Raw genomic sequence first — 19615 nt, forward strand, 5'->3', positions numbered from 1 at the left:
TTTTCTACCATTGTAACAGGCACCCAGCTCAATTACTATTAAGCTCCAGTAATATAGGTAGTCATTAAGCAAACACAATGACATTTCATTCAGCAGCAAATCAGGGAGTAACAAACACAAGTGGCTGAGATAATTGAATTAGGACGAGGGTGTGAGAAACAGAGAGGCTTCACAGTGGAGCAAAAATGATCATTCAAAGTTAATGGGCAAACCACATGCAATTATTAGTTGTGGCCACACGTTTCGACGAGCCCGTGTGTGTGTATATGAGAGAAGTACTGCGCACCCTAGATGAATGCAAATGCAGATCTCGAAAATGTCAATAGCGGGGACATGGCGAGTACTAAATGTCAACATGTGTTTTTCAAGGGCTCTTGTCTGTGTTGTAATTGGCTCTGTTTTTAATATTACATTTATTTCATTTGTTATTTTTCTCTTTGAAAACTAAATAATATCAAATATTTGGAAGGAATTTTGCAACAGACCCAGGCCTATGAATATGGAGCTGAGCCTTTGGCGATGCGATGCGAAACAAACAGACAAAGGAGTCAGACAACGGGAAGAAAAACAGGTGAAGCACAGACTAATCAAACGCCTTTCATGTCGCTCCGAACATTAACCTTCATTCAGAGCAAATAAAGCTGTGAGCGCACAAACACACAAGAAACTGTCCCTTGTGCTCTGTGATGAATAATTGGGAATTACCACATTTTTACAGTGAGGCGTTGGTGGACGGTTACTATTGGTCATTTTTCAATTGATTGTGCTGAACACTCAAAGAGGACATAGTGTTAACCAGACACACATTAATAGGCTGGGCAGATTACATACACCTAGTGCATTTAAAGAATGTCCACCACAAATGAGTACAGGTTAAAAAAAAAATGTTTTGCCATTGTGCCTCTTTCCTCTATGTGATATGATCAACTTTCTTTTCTTTTTTTAACAATATGCTAATGGTCAATATCTCTTATCATTACACAGTGTGTGCCCACTTAGATCTGTGGAATATTTCAAGTGGAGATGGGCGGTATGTAGTTCACAAAAAAACCTCAGACTAGGACCCTGTTAATATAAAAAGAGCCTGAAGGTCATAGTCAAAGTTTTCACAACCCATAGCTAAAGCGTCTCACACACAGGGTAAATGTGGCTGGCTGCTGAATTTTGATCAGGCAGTGGGACAGACAGCAGTGGCAGCTATGAGCAGACCTACCCCACCCCTCCCCCAACAGCCCTGTGTACTCTACATTAGTGTTGAGCCAGTGCATAAAAGAAGAAGATTAAAGGCTGTTGAAGATGAAGGATTGAGCAGATGATGTTCATGAACTGTGTAAAGTACTGTCAATTATGGATGACAACGCGGTGAAAGATTTAGTATTGAAACAAAATACGGGATCATTTATGAAAGGCCTGCAGAGTAATGAAAATACCAAGCCATTGAAAAAAAGGTTGTAAAAAATAGTATATATAAATATTTTCCTCACATTCAAAGTCATCGCATTGATCATGCACACACACCTTAAGTTCACGGAAGAAGATGCTGCTGCGTGCCCACTCCACGATGGAGAAGAGCGTCTGGTCCGCCATCTTGCACATGAGGCCGAAGGTGTTGAGCTTCTCGTGTTTGCCTCGGCTGGCTTGCTCCTGCTGCAGGTAGGCCATGATCTTGGCCTGAACCTGCGGCTCATCTGGCTCACACTTGAGCAGCTCTACGATCAAGTGAGGGAAGCTGGGCGGCGAGCCTGTCTGGTACGCATCGACGTAGGCGTAGCCCATGATGGACTCCGGCGAGCTGGTGTACGGGTCTGGGTACTCGGACTTGATGGTTCGCGTGCCTTGGAAGTGTCCGTAGGCCGCCTGGTAGCCCTGCAGGCTGCCAGCGTGTGGTGGCATTGCCATGCTGACCGGTGAAGTGACAAATGGGCTGCGGTCGTAGTCTGTGGGGGGTAGGGCGGTGGCATGATGGTGGTGGTGGTGGTGGTGACCGGTGTGGTGGCCAGGGTGGTGGCTCAGAGGAAGGCCCTTTGATGCGGCCGAGTGGATGTTCTGGATGGCCGAGGAGATGGTGAGGTCAGTGGGCACGGCTTGCATCACCTGAGTCATGGCCTCAATCTTCAGGCCGTTGGCTCGGATCAGAGCCTTCTTCTGCTGCTTAAGGGCCCGGTCACGTTTGTACATCGGGCCGAACTTGTTGCGACCACCACGCATGCGGTCCGCCCGAACAGCTGACAGACAAACGGGAAAGGGAGATGGAAAAAGGGACAAGAAGGAAGAGTACAGTATTAGCTGATGGGTTGTGGACAATACTATCCACCTTTTGACACATTCACATTTAAATCAAGCAACAAAAATGTTTTCATCCAGAATGAGAAATCCACCAAACAAAGACTTTCATAACCCGAAAAGATGAAAACTAGTTTCTTTGTGGATTGCATGTCAGGGACTTTTGTTGTAAGATTTTTCCATGTATGTATACAGATGGTGGTATGGTGGTATGGAAGTGAACTCCTCATACGTGTAGCTCGTATGTAGAGCAAAGGTTTTCCCGTGGTGATTACACTTGACATTTACCTGTTGACTCCTAAAACCCACAGGTCTAACAGATAGTGTTGTTACTCATTGACAAGAGACACAAACTTCTATGAACCGCTCTGCTAAAGGATCATTGTACAGCTGGCTATCTCTGTCTACCACTCAGGAAATGCACACCTCCGAAGCTATAGACTCAAAGAAAGTTCTCGTTCAAAAATACGTGTTTTAAAATGCTATCAGATTATGCAATATATAAAAGCTGTCTATTAGCAGAAACTTTTTTCTTTACAAAACCCCAAAGGCTATAAATCATGACAATAAGCAAATTGTTATTTTCTTATTCTGATGAAACAAACATACCCATGATGCCCCCTGCCTCCCCCCCGCAGTGTAGTATCCTGTGGTGAGGATCACAACGAGTCTGTGCCGTGGGTATTTCTAATGAACGAGCCGGGCAGACAGTGGACTGCTATGAGGGCCATGTGTGATCATGCCGACTGCTGCCATGGGGAAGCTGCTCTGCTGTCTCCCAGTCGGGGGGCGCTGGTGTTAATTATTCATACTTAATTACCTCTTACTCTGACGAGACTCGCTGAGCCCAGGGTGCAATGAGCTAACGGACGTCTGGAAGACTAAGCAACAGAAAAGATACTCACTAATACCAATACTGTAGAATATTAGATACTTATTTTTATTGTATTCAATAAAAGAAACCCACATATTTAACTCTATATGCAAATACATGCACATACATTTGCCATGACACTGAATAGTTAAATAACATGGCGAGGCAGGCTGCGTCCACTCCAGCTCATGATGTCTTGATGGATGAATGAAAGAACAGAAGAAGAAAATTGAAGAGGGGGTGTGGAGAGGGCGGGGTGGGGGGTCGGAGTTTGGGAGCGAGGAGGGGCACACACACTTACACACTCACACACTCCGAGCTGCCTTGGGAGTGATTTTAATGACCTCCGTCACAAAAAGTGTCTGTCACTGATCTAAGAGGAGCCGAGAGGGGAGACACACACGTACAAACACACCCACACACACTCTCACACACTCACACCCGCATGCTGACTCTATTTCGTACATTGTTGAAGAAAAACACAAACACACACATGGAAAGCCTCACATACTGGTCCAGATCACACAGAGAGATGGAAGCAGGCCAGACGCTCCGCCACCTCGGAGAGCCCCTGTCGGCTCAAATGGTATGTAATTTATACACAGTGATCACACTCACACACACACACACACACACACACACACACACACACACACACACACACACACACACACATACACACAACCATTTTCCAACATGGTTGAGTTCAACTCCAGTGTCCACTCAATGAGGCTTAGGGATTATCTTGACCGTTAAAAAATGTATCACACATCAAAGGAATAAAATAAGGATTCAGGAGCGTCAAATGTATCCATTATACATTATTGTAGGGTGACTTTAACTATTAATGATTTCTCCACAACAGCGTAATTAATGAGCTGAGAAACTAATAGTTAGCCCTCCTGGGAAAACAAAATTAGGCCCTGACTGCCTTCTCGCCTGCCTCAGACCAAGGGACCCACTTCACATTATGAATATCAAAATTGAACAGAACACACACACACACACACACACACACACACACACACGCACGGATTCTTTGTCTCTAATTAAACAAGGTGATTTGCATGCATGTAACACAGATTAATATGGACGGGGGAGGGGAAGAGGGGAGCAGGACAGTGTACGCGTGTGAGTGAGAAGATGAATGTGTGTGTTTGACTGAGATGGAGAGATGTTAATGAATTGGATGCTGCAGCACTGACTGGCAACTTTAGAAGGTCAAAAGGTTGAACAATAGTGGTAAAGTAGTCATTTGTAAACGTTTTCATGCAATAGAAAAGTGTTATATGTAATAAAAACACTGTAGCAATTGGATTTCCTTTTCATAAAAGCTTGTGTCTGTTAAACTCACTGGTCGGTTTCTGTGGTGCCAAGAAAGTAATGTGTTTGATGTCTGTGGCTTTGTCTGGCATAAACAAGACAAACTGAATAGTTAGCATGACAGTGACAGCCACCCCTGCTGAACAGGCAAACAAGAAAGACAGCCACCTCCAGAAATAAAACAAACTTCATCAACAGAAAATACAAGAAAAAAAACTACAGCGCTGCACACTCAGCTTGATTGACAGGAGTTGTCTGGAAAGTGCAACTATGAGCACTTAGCTCAGCACAAAGGTAAAGGCCAAAAAGAAGGAAACAAGTCAACTGTAAACTGAAAAAATCTATATAGTATATATAAAGGCAATATATGAACAGAAAGCATCCCAAGGAAGAAAAGGTTTGAATATATGAGGGGAAATTTCTATTAGTGTGAAAAGGATCTGGTTTGGGGGATGTTGTGGGTTAGCAGTGAGGCTTTGGGGCTAAAGCCAGTCTGAAAGGCTAAAAGGCTGATGCTGTCTTCCACTCTGAATTCCCCAGACTTATTGTCTGAGAGCACGTCCACAAAAAAAACACACTTGGGCACACACACAGACATCCATAAATTCAAAAACAGGACCACCAAAACCCTGTTCCACTTTCCCAAAAGTATCCAGTACCCCGTGTACGCACAATCTCAAACATGTACGAACACAAACAACCACGCACACAGCATCCTTCACGCACACAATTTCTTCGCACACAATTCGCCTAACACACTGAAACGCATCACACACACAACAGCCCTCAGCGCTTATATCCTCTGATTTATGGTTGTTTAATATACAGGAATATTAAGCGTGCGTAGGTGAGGATCCCTGTCGGCCGCCAGCATATTAATGGGTCCCGCGGAGCCTTGCTGACACCCTGTTTGTCATGTCGGGGCCCCGGCCCCTGCTCCGGATGCGCCCTATCCCATGCACACACATGAATACCTATGATACCTATGCATAAGTAATGGGACAGCTCCCTGGCTTACAGCGCAGGCTGATGGAAGACAAATCAGAGCGAGAAAGATACAGGGAGGAAATAAAAAGTGGTGGGAGAGAGATACAGTCAGGGGAATACTCACATGGTGTCGATAATTTGTGTCTATAGAGGTTTTGTATGTATAGTAATTAATACATTTTTGATTTGATGATGGATTAACTGCATAAAAAAATTGCTACAAACAAATATCACTGGAAAAAGTGACCTTAGAAAGCCTGTATGAGTTATCTTGTAAGTCAGAGCTAAAAGTCCAACAAAAGTTAATGAAAAGAAGAATAAGAGTTACTTTAAATCAGTATATTGTTGTGCCTGGTTAAAAACAAGACAGTGTTTGCTGATCGGCTTTGTATCCAGCTGGGGTTAAACACTAAACATTGTATTATCTGGTATTCAGATAAACTGTAAAGGAACCAAACAGTACAATAATCAGCATTTTATCAGTGGAGGAAGAAACATTGCATGCTGTTCTTTGTTTTTGTATAATAATGTAATCTTTATGATTTTTTACATGGGTGCCTGTTATCCAGTTATATTTTTAATGGTTATTAAGTTCTAAGAACTTCTGCTTTATTAAATAGCGCAGAGTGGAAAAAAAAGAGTGTGTTCAGAACTCACAATATCACACATGCACTGTTACGCTGTTTTTATGATACACAAGTGAAGGAAATATTAGGCAGCTCAGTGAAGCATGTGATGTAAGACAACTTCGAGTGAGCATAAAAAGAAAAGCATGCCAGTGGGAGCTGTTCAGATATGGCACGCTTCATCAGCTTTAGTGAATGATGTGCTAATGGGTCAAACCATAGTGGGATGTGACTTTTTTTCTTTTTCTCAAGCAGTCAATACTGAGAGCTGAGATGCTACAGCGCATATGAAGAAGCAACGATTTTCACAGCACGCTAATAAGTGTGCTTGTGTGTGGCCGCCAGGCTCCATCATCGTTGTGTGAGTATATAAAAGACAGAGAGTGTGTGGCTTTTTTTCTTTTCTTTTTTTACTTCAATACCGTTTGACACAATGACCCGCATGACCCTGACAGTAACTTAAACATATAAATCAACAGATTAAAGAATATTAATTAATTAACAAATATATTTAACTTTTTATAATGTCATGATAAACAATAGTATTTATAAAATTAGATTTACAGATGTTAGCAATTGGTGGCATGTGGTTAAAGTGATTTTAGGTTAAAGATCACACTCATGTCCAGATTCACAGAGTTCATTTTTTGGGTTTCAACCTGTGACTACTTGAACAGAATCTCTGCCACTACCAGGCTGTTCTTCACTCTCACAGTTGATGCAACAACATTAATATGTTATCTCGGAAAAGCTGTCTTGGCTGTTACACACTGGGTCAGAGGTAAGTCATTTATCCTGTGACACACAGGGAAGAATATGATATGCCTCTGCAGTGTTTTCTTTCTTGTGCAAAGACAGGCGTCAGGTTTAACTATTTTTGTTTTGTTATCAATTTAAGATAATACGACTCATATCTTAGTGTTGTGACACTGTTTACTGTATGTCACTCTGATATTTTCCCGTCTGCCATTTCTCCTTGTTTCGATGCCTTCCCTCAACTTTGAAAAATTAACACACGCAAACACTGACTTCTTTACTGCTACTACCCTCACAGCATTGGCTGGCAGACTTATCAACAAACAGGAAGGACATTGAGCAACTCCAGAAAGGCAAAAGTAAACAGTTGAAGAATTACAGTTTGAGGCAACTTTAAAGTTTTCCACACATTCTTTTGTCCACATTTTGTTTCCACTCAATATCCGGAATTCACATGTTGCTGCAAGCTGCTGTGTAATGGAATGAAAAGATTGCAATAATAAAGCACATGACCCCAAACCTCCTTTCCTCTTTCACCGCTATTTTATTTTTATCAAATGACAGCTTCTCCCTCTTGCCTGTGGCCTTCTGAACACCTTTTTGGGCTTTTCATGAATACATGTATGTGTTTACCATGGAGAGGAGTGTGTGTGTGTGTGTGTGTGTGTGTGTGTGTGTGTGTGTGTGTGTGTGTGTGTGCTGAGGGGTGTCAGCCTTTCCGTATAGGACGCTTTTACTGCTTTTGGCAGGACTCGCCCACCGGAGCTTCTGGCCCCTGACAGAGTGCTGCAGGGCCCGTCTTGCCCCCGAGCTGAAAGCTACCGCCAGCAAAACAAATCAGACGCTACCCCCTCCCCACCTGTGTCAGCCTGAAAATGACAGGCCGGGACATTCTGCCCAGCGGCCATTCACAATTAACAGCAATTAATTACACTGCACATGGCAGCTAAAGGGAGAAGAAGCCTCCGGAGAGATTTTAGTCAGGCTGTCTTTGCTCTACATTTACCCTCCGTGGGTCTTATTTCTTTAACACATTAACTTTTCTCAATTGTATGTGATCATTCCAGGAGCCTAGGGATTTTTTAATTTTGTTTAAATTACAAATGTGTGAAGAATTCTGTTTCAATATTAGACCGTAAGAATAACAACACCTACTCTTATTAAAAGTTACACAAAGTGAAACAATTTGCAGGATCTCTTTAAAGGACAGCATGGTAACTTAATCTCTCGGTTAACAAAATAATACCTATTGCCTTTTAGCTTTTAAAAAGCCCAATTTTGCACATATTGAAGATAACCTTCAGGTGGCTATATTCACTCCAAGATTTGCAATTTCAGAATAAAACTCACGTGTGGAAAAATAGATCTTAAATATTATCTTTAAACATAGGAAGAACGTTTCTTGCGTTGCCGTCTTGTCACTTTTGGATAGCCGTGTTTGAACAAGCTTCTGAGCCACGTTCAAATTAAACAAAGAGGCCTCGAAACGGCCGGCCAAAAGTATCATCATTACCATTCTCACCCTGCCGCCAAGTTTAATATTTTATCTATTACTCTGTCTGGCAAGTTTAAGTGCACAGCAGCTACAAGATACTCCCTAACTGCCCCTGACCCCATCCAAAATACTAATAAGCAATGCTGGATTTCAACGCTTTGGTAGTAATGAAAGGTTTTACTTCACAAAGTTCCAGGTATACATTTGCACGAACAGATATTACTGAGATGTTCATTGTTAAATGTTTAAATAAATATAATATTCTCCTTTCATACAGGCAATTATTGTGTCAGAGCAGGTATCAACCTTTTCTAAATGGTGGAGGAAGGAAAGTATTCACAGGCAAATTGATCATGGAAGAATATATTCACTCTGAGTTTCCAAAAATGTTAATGTGCTATGAATTACTGTGTTGAATTGGGAATTAATGGAAAGACTGGCTCTGTCACTTCACTTTAAACTTTTAAAACATCGCTGTGGAAGTCCAGAATCAACCTCCGTGTTATAATTGTTCCCTCACAACTTTCAGTAAATTGCAAACAGGCTTCATATCTAGAAATATATATATAATGCAGCTCACAGAGAGCAACAATCTGCTTTCCCATTCCTTAAGATGCATACTGTGAGTTCTGGATCATATTTTAGGGATTGGTGTTTTCTATGAAACCCCAGATTAGACTAATTTAGTGGTCAACTATTCATGAAATCGTGCAGAAAAAACAGTAGCCGACTGTCAATGTTAACTATAAAAAAGAGAAATATTCTCCCAGATTAAAATAAAAATGTGTAAAGAAAGTGAGCCTGAAGGCTGTGTGGGCATTTGTCGGCCTACATGCCGTGTTGTTACCTGTAGTAGTGAAATGTACTGTACTAAGTACATAGTTGGGGTATTTTACTTTAGTATTTCCCATTTTAAACTACTTCATCCTTCTACTCTTTCTTCTCTCTCTTCCTTCTTCCTTCTACTACAGTAGAAAAAAATACATATTTTACATATAAAACATTTGATTAGCTCTTATTCTATTAGAATTTATTGCACTGTTATTTATATTATATATATATAAGTACCCAACAGTATAACATAATTACAATAACCCCCATCTCAACCACCTATAACAGTAACATGGTACTTACATATTAAAACATCAGTAACACTATTCCAATAATATAAAAGTATATCACTCACAGGACTTTATTCTGCATTATGAACATTTTCACTTTTGATTCTTTGTTGCATTTGACTAATAATATGTACTTTTACTTCTGTAAGTAAATTTACTAAAGTAAATGATATGAGTACTTCCTCCGGCAGAGCACAGTTGCATGTTCAGTATTAATAACAGCCATCTTTTCTCCTTTATGCAAAAACTGTGGAATATTTATCTATTTTAAAGAATCCCACACTTTTGACAGCTACACATTATCTATCAGCCATTGTTGCACTTTGAATCACTGTTGAATATCCCTCCCTGGTATACATGTCTTCAGAACCTCGTGTTTAAACAGGAACACACATTGAATATACAGAAGCTAGACACCAGCAAAACTTGTGATTTCAATTCATTGAGCCATGAGCCAAACACCTGAACTGTAAAAATGTAAACATGTTGCAGTACCTTCTAGCTTCATGCCGACGGTGAGGCACTTTTGAAAGCGGCAGTACGGGCAACGTTTCCTCTGGGTCTTGTCAATCTGGCAGCTCTGGTTCTCTATACATGTGTAGCGCTTGTTGTTCTGGACGGTGCGCTTGAAGAAGCCCTGCGGAGAGAACCAATTAAGACGTCAACCCGCTTGACCCCTGCAATGCGATGGTAATTGGCCCATTCACACTCCCAGACAGATGGAGAGGGACAGGCTTAATGGACATACACACACACACACACACACACACACACACACACACACACACACACACACACACACACACACACACACACATGGGATGAGGTACACCACAAATGATGTTGTGATACTTTACGGACACACACATGCAGAATATAAAGCAGGTCATGGATGCACACTTTTTTTTTTTTTTTACAAATGAAACACATTTCAGTCTTCCTGAACATTTTTTATTTTTTTATAACGATGTTGAAAACTCAGTGTTTGTAGTACTTTTTGATTAAGTCACTCGTGGAATTTGTTTATACATTTGCATTTACAACATACATTCATTTTTATCAGCTTTGAACAAATAAGCAACACATAAATTCTCTACATACATACATTACCCAGTGTTTTCTGCATTATAAACTACTTTATAAATGGTATGGAATCTAATTTGTGTCCTGTCAAAATGGCACCGTTATTCTCAATATTATTAATGTCTCAATATATTCAGGAAAAGACTCTAGAATTTACGGGGAAAGCATTTTTTCAAATTCCACTTAATTATTGAAAAATATGAGCCCAGGAGTCCAAAAAATCCAATAAATTATATCGATAATTTACAGTTCCGGGATTACAGAGATTCATACCTGCAACATGGAATTAATTATAGACAGCAGAAGGCAAAATCAAACGAAGGGAAAATGGTATTAACGTATTCTAGATCCATAACCTAGGAGGAGAATCCCTAAACCTTGTCTTTAAAAAAAATAAAAATAAAAAGGAACGTACTGCTGTCAATATCTCACCAAACACAAATTTAATTGACAATCTGCATTGCCTGATCCGTCCCAAAAAAAAAAAAACTGCACTCGGTTTTGGATTATTGACTTCTCAGTGCTAAAAAAATCCATGCTTCAGAGAGAACTTTCTCTCCAATTTTCCATTTAGTGCACAGCATGTGCTATAAATATCTGAACCAAACTGGATTTTAACATGCTTTAAAAGCCACACAACATCACGTCTGGAGATTAAGCGGACAACATAACTGAAATGCTTTCATTTGACCGGCAGTTCAAACCAAGAAAAGACACTCGTCAAGGCTCGTTTTATTTGTAAAGGGATTGCTGCAAGCAACTTTTGCCTGTGTCTGTTGCCATTACAAATAGCAAAGTTGTCACAAATTAACATAAAATCTGAAATCCTCCAGTAATTTAAAAATGGTATTCCGTAAAGTAGACACAAGCTATTCATTAAAGTAATATCCAATTTTAATTTGATAAATTATCTCAGTAATTGGGTATTCTGACCTTGGAATTCCATTCTAAAAAAAATGCACTCTCTCTGCACAAAAACAGCAACCAGGAAACTGCTTTTAACTTCTTGTCAATATTGGTGAGTAAGGAAAAATATAATGCACATCACCACTTTATCTCTGATCCCCGTCTGCTCATTACTTGTACTTGCACTTCTAATATGTGCTCAGTCCCCTACTTCATTTTCTGATTTTCCTACTTCTGTAGATCTTAAATATTTTTCTTTGAAAAGCCATTGTGCGGTATAGCTCTGACCCTTGACCTTCTTACTCATCTCTTGTATTGTCAGTACTTTAGGATTGTAACAATATTCTACAATTGCTCTCTCAGCTCAGTCTCAGTCTCCCAAAATGAAGCATGCTGGGAGTGAGTCTCTTTGTGCACAACGAGCGCCATGACGCCCTTTTCAGCATGTTGTTGTTATTAAAGCAGGTATGATGTGGTACCATGTTTACTTCATGTGGGCAGGTGTGTAGTATGAACTAACACTCTCTGGTGGTAGTATTATGAGGAGGTTAAAGAATAGTTCTCTCTATCTTCATGTGTGTGTGTGTGTGTGTGTGTGTGTGTGTATGTGTGTGTGTGTGTGTGTGTGTGTGTGTGTGGAGGTGTGTGTTCCTCAGCCAAAAACTGGCAACCCAACCAAAAAGCTCCATAAAAATCTAATCAATGCGTCTTATTCACAACTGCTTTTTGGGGGGTTGAAGGGTAAAGACAATGGTGGTAAGAGGGTGCAAGGACGAGGTAGAGGGTAATTGCAATTCCAATTACATCTAAAAACCTCACTAGAAATGATAAAGCATTTCCAAAATTTGATAACACAAAGTTGTGAATCTTACTGTGGAAGTGCATCACAAAAACTGAAACAAAGGTTACTTTCATGTTACTACACTAAGAAAAAAAATCTAACTCCAGTTTCCACGCAGCTGCGGCCAGAGAGGAACCTCCATTACACTGGAGATGGATTGCACAGCTGGCTGATAGCGAATATTTAATACCAATATGAGTCTGTGACATGTCAACACACCAGTCCAGATCTGACAATCATACTTTTACTGAATAGCTTGCCTGCATTTTTAGAGATAATCAATGATGAGCTTCAGGTAATTATCAATATCATTCATGTTTCAACAAGGATATGCAGCACTTTATAAAAGACTACATTCTGCATGCACACACACACACACCAGAGCGTTTCAACTAGACTTGGAAACATGTTTGTGGATTGGCTCTCCAACACGAGCCTGTGCTGAGGCTGAAAAGCACCAGAGATGCCACTGACGTCTCCCTTCAAGCAAGTGCTTAGCATCTCAAGGTCATAATATGGGATAAAATCTATAACATCTGCTTTGAATAATGACCACATAGGCAAGAAATGTGTGCTGCGGCATCAATACCGTGAGCTTCAATTTTACACTGAATAGTGTTAACACAGAGACATTTGTCTTAGCTTAATTTTGTGCTGACAGCTTTACTGGGCTAACAAAAAACGTGGGTAAAGCCTATTAGCTCAGTGTTGAGGAGAACGGTGGAAACGTTTTGCAACCAGACATGTTGCTCTTCTCTTAATGAACTCATGATGAGAGTTTTAGACAGTAGGATACAGGCTTGTACAAACAGAGACGATAGTATTGTGTACTTTGCTTCCTGGGTTAAATGCTCTTCCCCCCACCTCCTGTGTTTGGTGGTTACAAAAATCACAAAAACCCTTTGCATGCTTTAGAACTCCTGTTTCTTTTCCAAGCCGTTCACCGCTTTATAAAATCCTCTGACACTCACAGGAAAAGTTTGTTACATCAATTGTCACAACAAAATGTGACCCCCTCGGCCTCTTTAACTTTTCTTTCCTGTCATTTGAATGACGAGGAACTGAATCTTTACTGAACAGTTACACTTGTTGCAAGTCACTCTGAACAAGAATGTCCACTAATTCCTTAACGTGCAAAAATACAACTGCAATACATGCATCTCCACAGATAAACAGAGGTGTTAACACACTGGAATAAAGCAGCCTTAGAGAAATAGCCATATTATTACTCTGTATGGAGTGTATTTTAAAATTGCACAACACAAACATGACTGTATCTGCAAAATTCAAGGGAAATAATGACACTAAACAAAATAAAAAATACCAAAAGAGTGCATTAACTTAGTCCAGCTTCACTACTGAATGCAAAGTATAGTAATACAACCAAACTATGCTCAGCCACCGTGAACCTAACACTGACAGGCTTTGATGCACTACAGGAACTTTATAACAACACCAATAATTAGGCAACTACAGTAGAACTATTTTAGACACAAGGATTATTTTAGATATCAAACAGATACGAGGTCACCATGCACACACTACATTCTTGTAATAGAGTGGAGAATGAGGGCACTAACCTTGCAGCTCTCGCAGGTCAGTAGTCCGTAGTGATAGCCTGAAACCTTGTCTCCGCACACGGGGCACATCTCGTCCAAGTCTTCGTCATAGGAGTAGTCCATCATTTTTAACTGGTGGGCTGAGGATGAGACACGGACACACAGGGAGAAGTCTATTTCAGTGCTGAGCAATCTCTTTTCCAAAAGCCCGCTTTCATACATCAAAATGAACCGAGCGACCCAACTGAATGAGCTTTTTTAAAAAAAATGTAAAGTTCTGTTGGACTTGTAGAGGTTTAATTTGAGGAGGGGAAGACGAGGAATTGTCGATTTTGGAATGAGTTGAAAGGACTCAACCATTTATTTCTCCTTGTTGCCGCCCTCTCTTCTACATTCGTTGGAGACAGGAGCCAAAAAAAAAAAAAAAAAAAAGCTCATGAAAGTGAGCCTCATAAATATGCATGCATCTAAGTCGTGCAATCGCTGGGGGAAATGGAGAGATATTAGAGTTAAGGATTGGACGAGAAAATGTTACCGCCCACAGACAAATGAAGACACACAGAGAAGCCCTTATCTCTGCAGGCGATGAGAAAAACATCCAAAACCAACTTGAACCAACATTATTTTCCCCTCTCGAAGAATAACTCGCGATGATATAGGCCAATTGCTTTGGTTATTTGTGTGTTTTTCTGGTGCAAAAGCAGAGGCAACATAGTATGTGACAGTCTGCGTGCGCTGGAAAAAAAATAGTTCTACATGTCGTCAATATAGGCTAATTTAACATGACATTTTTTTTTATATAGAATCAATTGCTATAATTCAAACCCAATTTAGATATAAGTGGAATTCCACAACTTTAGCATATTTCCCCCCATTTATTTGTATTAATATTGAAGACTTCTATTCGAATTTATTGCGACGTATTTGTTGCAGCCTCCTTTGCCTTGCGCATTAGAAATACTTGCATTGATAAGACTGTGTGCGACAGAGCCAAGCAAACAGTCAGGATGACATTTACAATGGTTACAAAAGCATTTATGGTTCTAATCATGAAAAGCAGCAAGGATCAAAGAGGAAACCCTCAGTATATGGCTGTAAAAGTGGAAATATTTTGTCAACTAGATGCCTTCCAAGGCCTTCACATATATCACTGCTCTACTTCCAAATCCACTCATGTGCTCAGTGAGACCTTTTAATTAGACATGATTTCTGGTTTGTTAACGTGTTGCCCTGCTGGGATATGCGCTGCATATTCCAGCTGAAGCAACAAGTTCCACCGAGCTGCCGGTTTTTTTCCACAGAAGCTCAAAGAAAACTCCATTTTCGAACTTTCTTCTGCCTTTAAGCGCATAAAGAAGAACATTTGTGGATGTTGTTATCATGACGCACGGCAGCTGCAGATTTAGACACATTTTAATAAAGAAATATAACATCGAGGCATCGGTTGCAGTTACATAGTGGACAAGGCCGTGGTTATTAAACAATAAATTAGTAGCTCTAGTTGTAAATAATCCTAAAGCCACAAACAATATTTTCAGAAATATTCTTTCTGGGCTTCAGCCGGAAATATTCTTTCTTACAATTGTACATTACCTATCGTGCTGCTATACTTGCGCTCACATTTTATAAATGCATGAACTGGGGTTATGCCTGTATTACAAGATACAAGACAAAATATAATTTTTTTGATGTAAAGATGTCGCTAAATTGAGTTTAGTTGAACTCTCCTGCATCCATGCTTCCGAAACAAGCGGAGGTTTGGACACACAGTGTGTGCAGGTTACATTGCTTTAGAAGGTGCAGAAACAAACAGGTCAAAAGTCTCTCTCACCTGCTGGCTCTCACCTCGACGGCCACTTGCTCATCCAATTTCCAAAAAGCTACGACATTTGTCAAAAACGCTGATGATTCCAAGAAAACACCTCTTTCAGTCCGAGCTACCTTGTTTTTGGCCCTGCGTAAAAGTAGATAACGGTCACTCTAACAAGCCACTCCTTGTCTTGTGAGTGTATGTTATCAGCGTCTCATAAACCTAGACCGGGCTAATTGATTGCCCGTTTATATTGCTGTGAAATGACGTGAGGAGAATGGAGGGGCACGTGAGTTTTTATTGGCAGACGAGTCAGTCCCTTTTAAATTTTTTGCTGATTGATGTGTAATTTTTAGAAACAGATCAAAAAATAAATAAATCTGATGTAAACCTATGCTCTGAGAATTTTAATAAATATGCCCCGATTGGAATATTTGTTTTGATCAATGATGGACACTTGTTTTAAATCATAAACCATATTTTGCATATTCAAAGATCGAAAGCAACTACATGTTTGACGTGCCGTGAGATGTAAAAATAATAATATGAGATGAACAATACATACATGAGTTGTTGCATCATAAAAGCGATAGTTGGTCCCCCTATTTCATTTAGTTTAACATCATTTTGAATTTTCATTCATTTTAAGCCATTTAAAAAAGAAAGAAAAAGAAGATTGAAGAACAGAAATTTGCTATGAACACAACAACATATCTTTCTTCAATCATAATTTTCAACGAAATTCTGACCTTTTCACAATGCCTATAAAGTATAAATTAGACGAGGCTTCTTAGACAAAAGTTTACTTTCCAGAGGTCAAATTTAGGCAAGGAGCAAATCACTTAATGAAATTTCTAAAATTATGCTCTGCAGACTTTTTTCTTCTCTTTTTGATAAATTGGCAACAACTATGTCTTCACTACTGTTTGATTAAAGACAACACCATGAGTCAATTATGCATATTCTGCGGAGACGAAGTCTAGTGTTTTATTCTGATAAATAAAACAGTTAAATACACAGATCTCCTCTGCTCTGTCTCACAGTTTTTACTCCCCAGGCGCGCGCGCACTTCCAGCATGAGTGACAGCTGGGTATAATAATTGTTTAATCACGGGCCAAACCTTACACACGTGTGTCCAGGTTTGATCTGCATTGATGCATTGTAATTATTATATCAGAGGAAAGATTAAGAGAAAATAACCGAAACTTATCCTCCAACCATAATAATAGAAATTCCAGAAAGATCTAAAAAAAACTTATGACACGTTTTTTTGTTATACACGTGACTCATTCAAAAATAAGCATATGTTGCCTATTGACAGTCAGTCATACACTGTCCGCAGAAAGATCTTACACGCGTGTTTAAAACTTTTGGTGACATTGAGGCACGCACTGAGGACTTCCAGTCAAACACCGTTCAGGAAATCTAGTGGAAGCTTATGCATCTGCCTTTTATTCTTACTGGATAAGATGAATGGCAGTTCTTACCTTGCATAATCCTTGGCATGCGCCCTTGTTCTCCATACGGTCGAGAGAGTCCCAGGGATTCAGTCTCGACTTTGGGCAGCATGTCAGCGCTGCCGGACTGAGCTGCAGACTCCGCACCGCTCGGCGGGACACCTGGACGTGAGAGGCAGATGTTCCCACGAACACACCTCAAAGTGTCCCAAATGCCTTTTTTTTAGCTCTGTATTTCTTATTTCTGTCTCTCTATCTGTCTTCCAATTATCGGACCATTGCTGCGAATATGAAGCCTGATTCAAACGATTCAGGTTGTCTTCAAACGGCCGGGTTGCATCGCTGGTGCGTGTCTGTTCTGATTTAACTTCACTTATTTAATTTCTCAGAATTGCATTTGCGCTCATAACAGCAATACTAACGCAGACCACAGACGCGTGAGTCCTTCGATACTTATTAAGGAACAGTTGCGCACTGAGTTAGGGAATCATTCTCTTACTCAAACGAGAAAACTGCACAGCGTCCGGATTAAAAGACGATGGTAAATTTCCCTGTAGCTTTTCCAAAAGTCTTTTTTAGCGCGTCACCCATTAAAGTGGGACCTTCAGTATAACTTTCAGCCTTTAGCAGACGAGTACGTGCCACCGGGGCCGCCCCCTCTTGTGCGTAAAGTTGGATTCGGTGTGTCGGTCGGACTGTCTGGAGATGTGGAGACCTCTCATCCTCCTCCTCCTCGCGGCTTTGTTTACTCCTCTCTCTCCAATCCGGGGCGCATGCGGTCGTCTGACATCATCTTTCGCTGGTCCAATCAGGCGAGAAGACCGGGAAACATCGCCTCAAACCCTCCAGTTTCATCTCTCAGAAATCTCAGCTGTTTAATTCTGTTAATGATGGACTTTACAAGCGGAGGGAGAACAAGGAAATCAAACGAAGTGATGCAACTGCATGTGAGAGCAGACTCCCCATGAGCGCAAAGGCAACGCGCGAGGTATGTGGTTTGGTGCGCACTGCAGCACATGCACATGCACACACACACTCACACACGCACGCACGCACGTACACGCAGCGGGTATGCACGATTCCATAATGTAAAGTTGTCGTTTAGTATCACTCTTCATCTTTATCTGTCCGTTGCATGTATTTTATTGCAATATTTAGTTAACCCCAATAATCCGTTTTAGCATCACGTGCACTGCTTCAGTGGTCATCAAACGATCCCACTTGTGAAAATGTCATAAAATCTAATCAAATTAAATTGTATAACTTGTCTGTCTGTCATTATTATTATTATATTTATATCTGTCTTTCTTTCGAACAGGACTGTCTCATTTTATAATGCAGGTGAAGGACATAGACACTTAAAAACCCAACATAAAACCCATATTAAAACGTGTTATAACCTCTGTAGCATCTGTAGCTTTTGGGTTTGTATGTTGAATTTTATGGAAAACGTGAGCAGCGCCGGCCTCAGGCTTAAAACGGCCTTTATTTTCGGATCAAATCAGCCCCCTTACGCAATAAATTATACCTTTGCTTCTGAATTATTTGCAGTAATTGGCTGAGCAGGGATCAATTAGTGTTCTGACGTCAGGCTCAGGCTATTTAGTCTGTTCCAAATTAAATACACAAAGACAATAAATAATTGTGCTTCTACGTCCCCTAAAAGCCACCCTCCACGCGCTCCTGCATACAAACAGATATTATTTTGGTTCACAAAGACACAGTGTGTGCTCATCATGAGCCGGCGAGGACGAGCAGGGGGAAACTCGGAAAAGTCCCAGGCTGGACTGCCAAGCACCTGAAGGGTCGCACATGGCGCGTTCCTCACACACACACACACACACACACACACACACACACACACACACACACACACACACACAGACACACACACACACACACACACACACACACACACACACACACACACACACACACACACACAGTTGGGTCCAGGAGTTAAACACATCAAGAGGATTCCTTTAAAACGAGTACAAAGAATTATACATTTTAAGAAAAAGATTGATGGTATTATAGTAATATAGGAGGGAAGATACACCACCAAACAAAAATATAATCCTAAAATGACTTTCTTTGCTAGACTTTGTATTCATTACCTTTTAAAAAATAAATTCCTCAACTAGTATCTCTTATTTCTTTCATTTATAAGAGCAAAATTAAAATGACAAAATTACTCAATCAAATTTTTCAATTTCTTGTGAGTCTACTTATAGTCCATCAGACTATCAGACTACTCACCCAATACAACCGCCTAATTTTGGAAACCTTTATTGAAAAGCAAGACAAATACAGCCACATTATTTAGAACTGAATGAAAAGCTCAAGCATTTTCTAAACACAGCTTGACCTGTTGCTTTTCATTTCTACAGCAGTCTTTAAAATGCAGTTCATTACAGATAAATGTGTTTTATCTATGCATAATACATTATGGAGATTTGGTAATCCAGTAGAATTATACCACATTATTACTGG

General features: G+C 40.3%; 1 protein-coding gene across 1 annotated transcript in view; it reads right to left on the reverse strand.

The window, feature by feature from the left end:
• Window positions 1-17800, reverse strand: part of nr5a2 (nuclear receptor subfamily 5, group A, member 2) — a 64117-nt gene extending 46317 nt beyond the window's left edge. Inside the window, exons 1-4 of the mRNA XM_029429755.1 lie at window positions 17153-17800; window positions 13876-13994; window positions 9961-10102; window positions 1519-2225 (exon numbers count right to left, since the gene is read on the reverse strand). Of these exons, the coding sequence (XP_029285615.1) occupies window positions 1519-2225; window positions 9961-10102; window positions 13876-13994; window positions 17153-17234 (1050 nt within the window). The 5' untranslated portion in view covers window positions 17235-17800. The remainder of the gene's footprint in view (window positions 1-1518; window positions 2226-9960; window positions 10103-13875; window positions 13995-17152) is intronic.
• Window positions 17801-19615: the final 1815 nt, after the last annotated feature.

Source organism: Cottoperca gobio, chromosome 4, assembly GCF_900634415.1.
Source record: "Cottoperca gobio chromosome 4, fCotGob3.1, whole genome shotgun sequence".
NCBI classification, from domain to species: domain Eukaryota; kingdom Metazoa; phylum Chordata; class Actinopteri; order Perciformes; family Bovichtidae; genus Cottoperca; species Cottoperca gobio.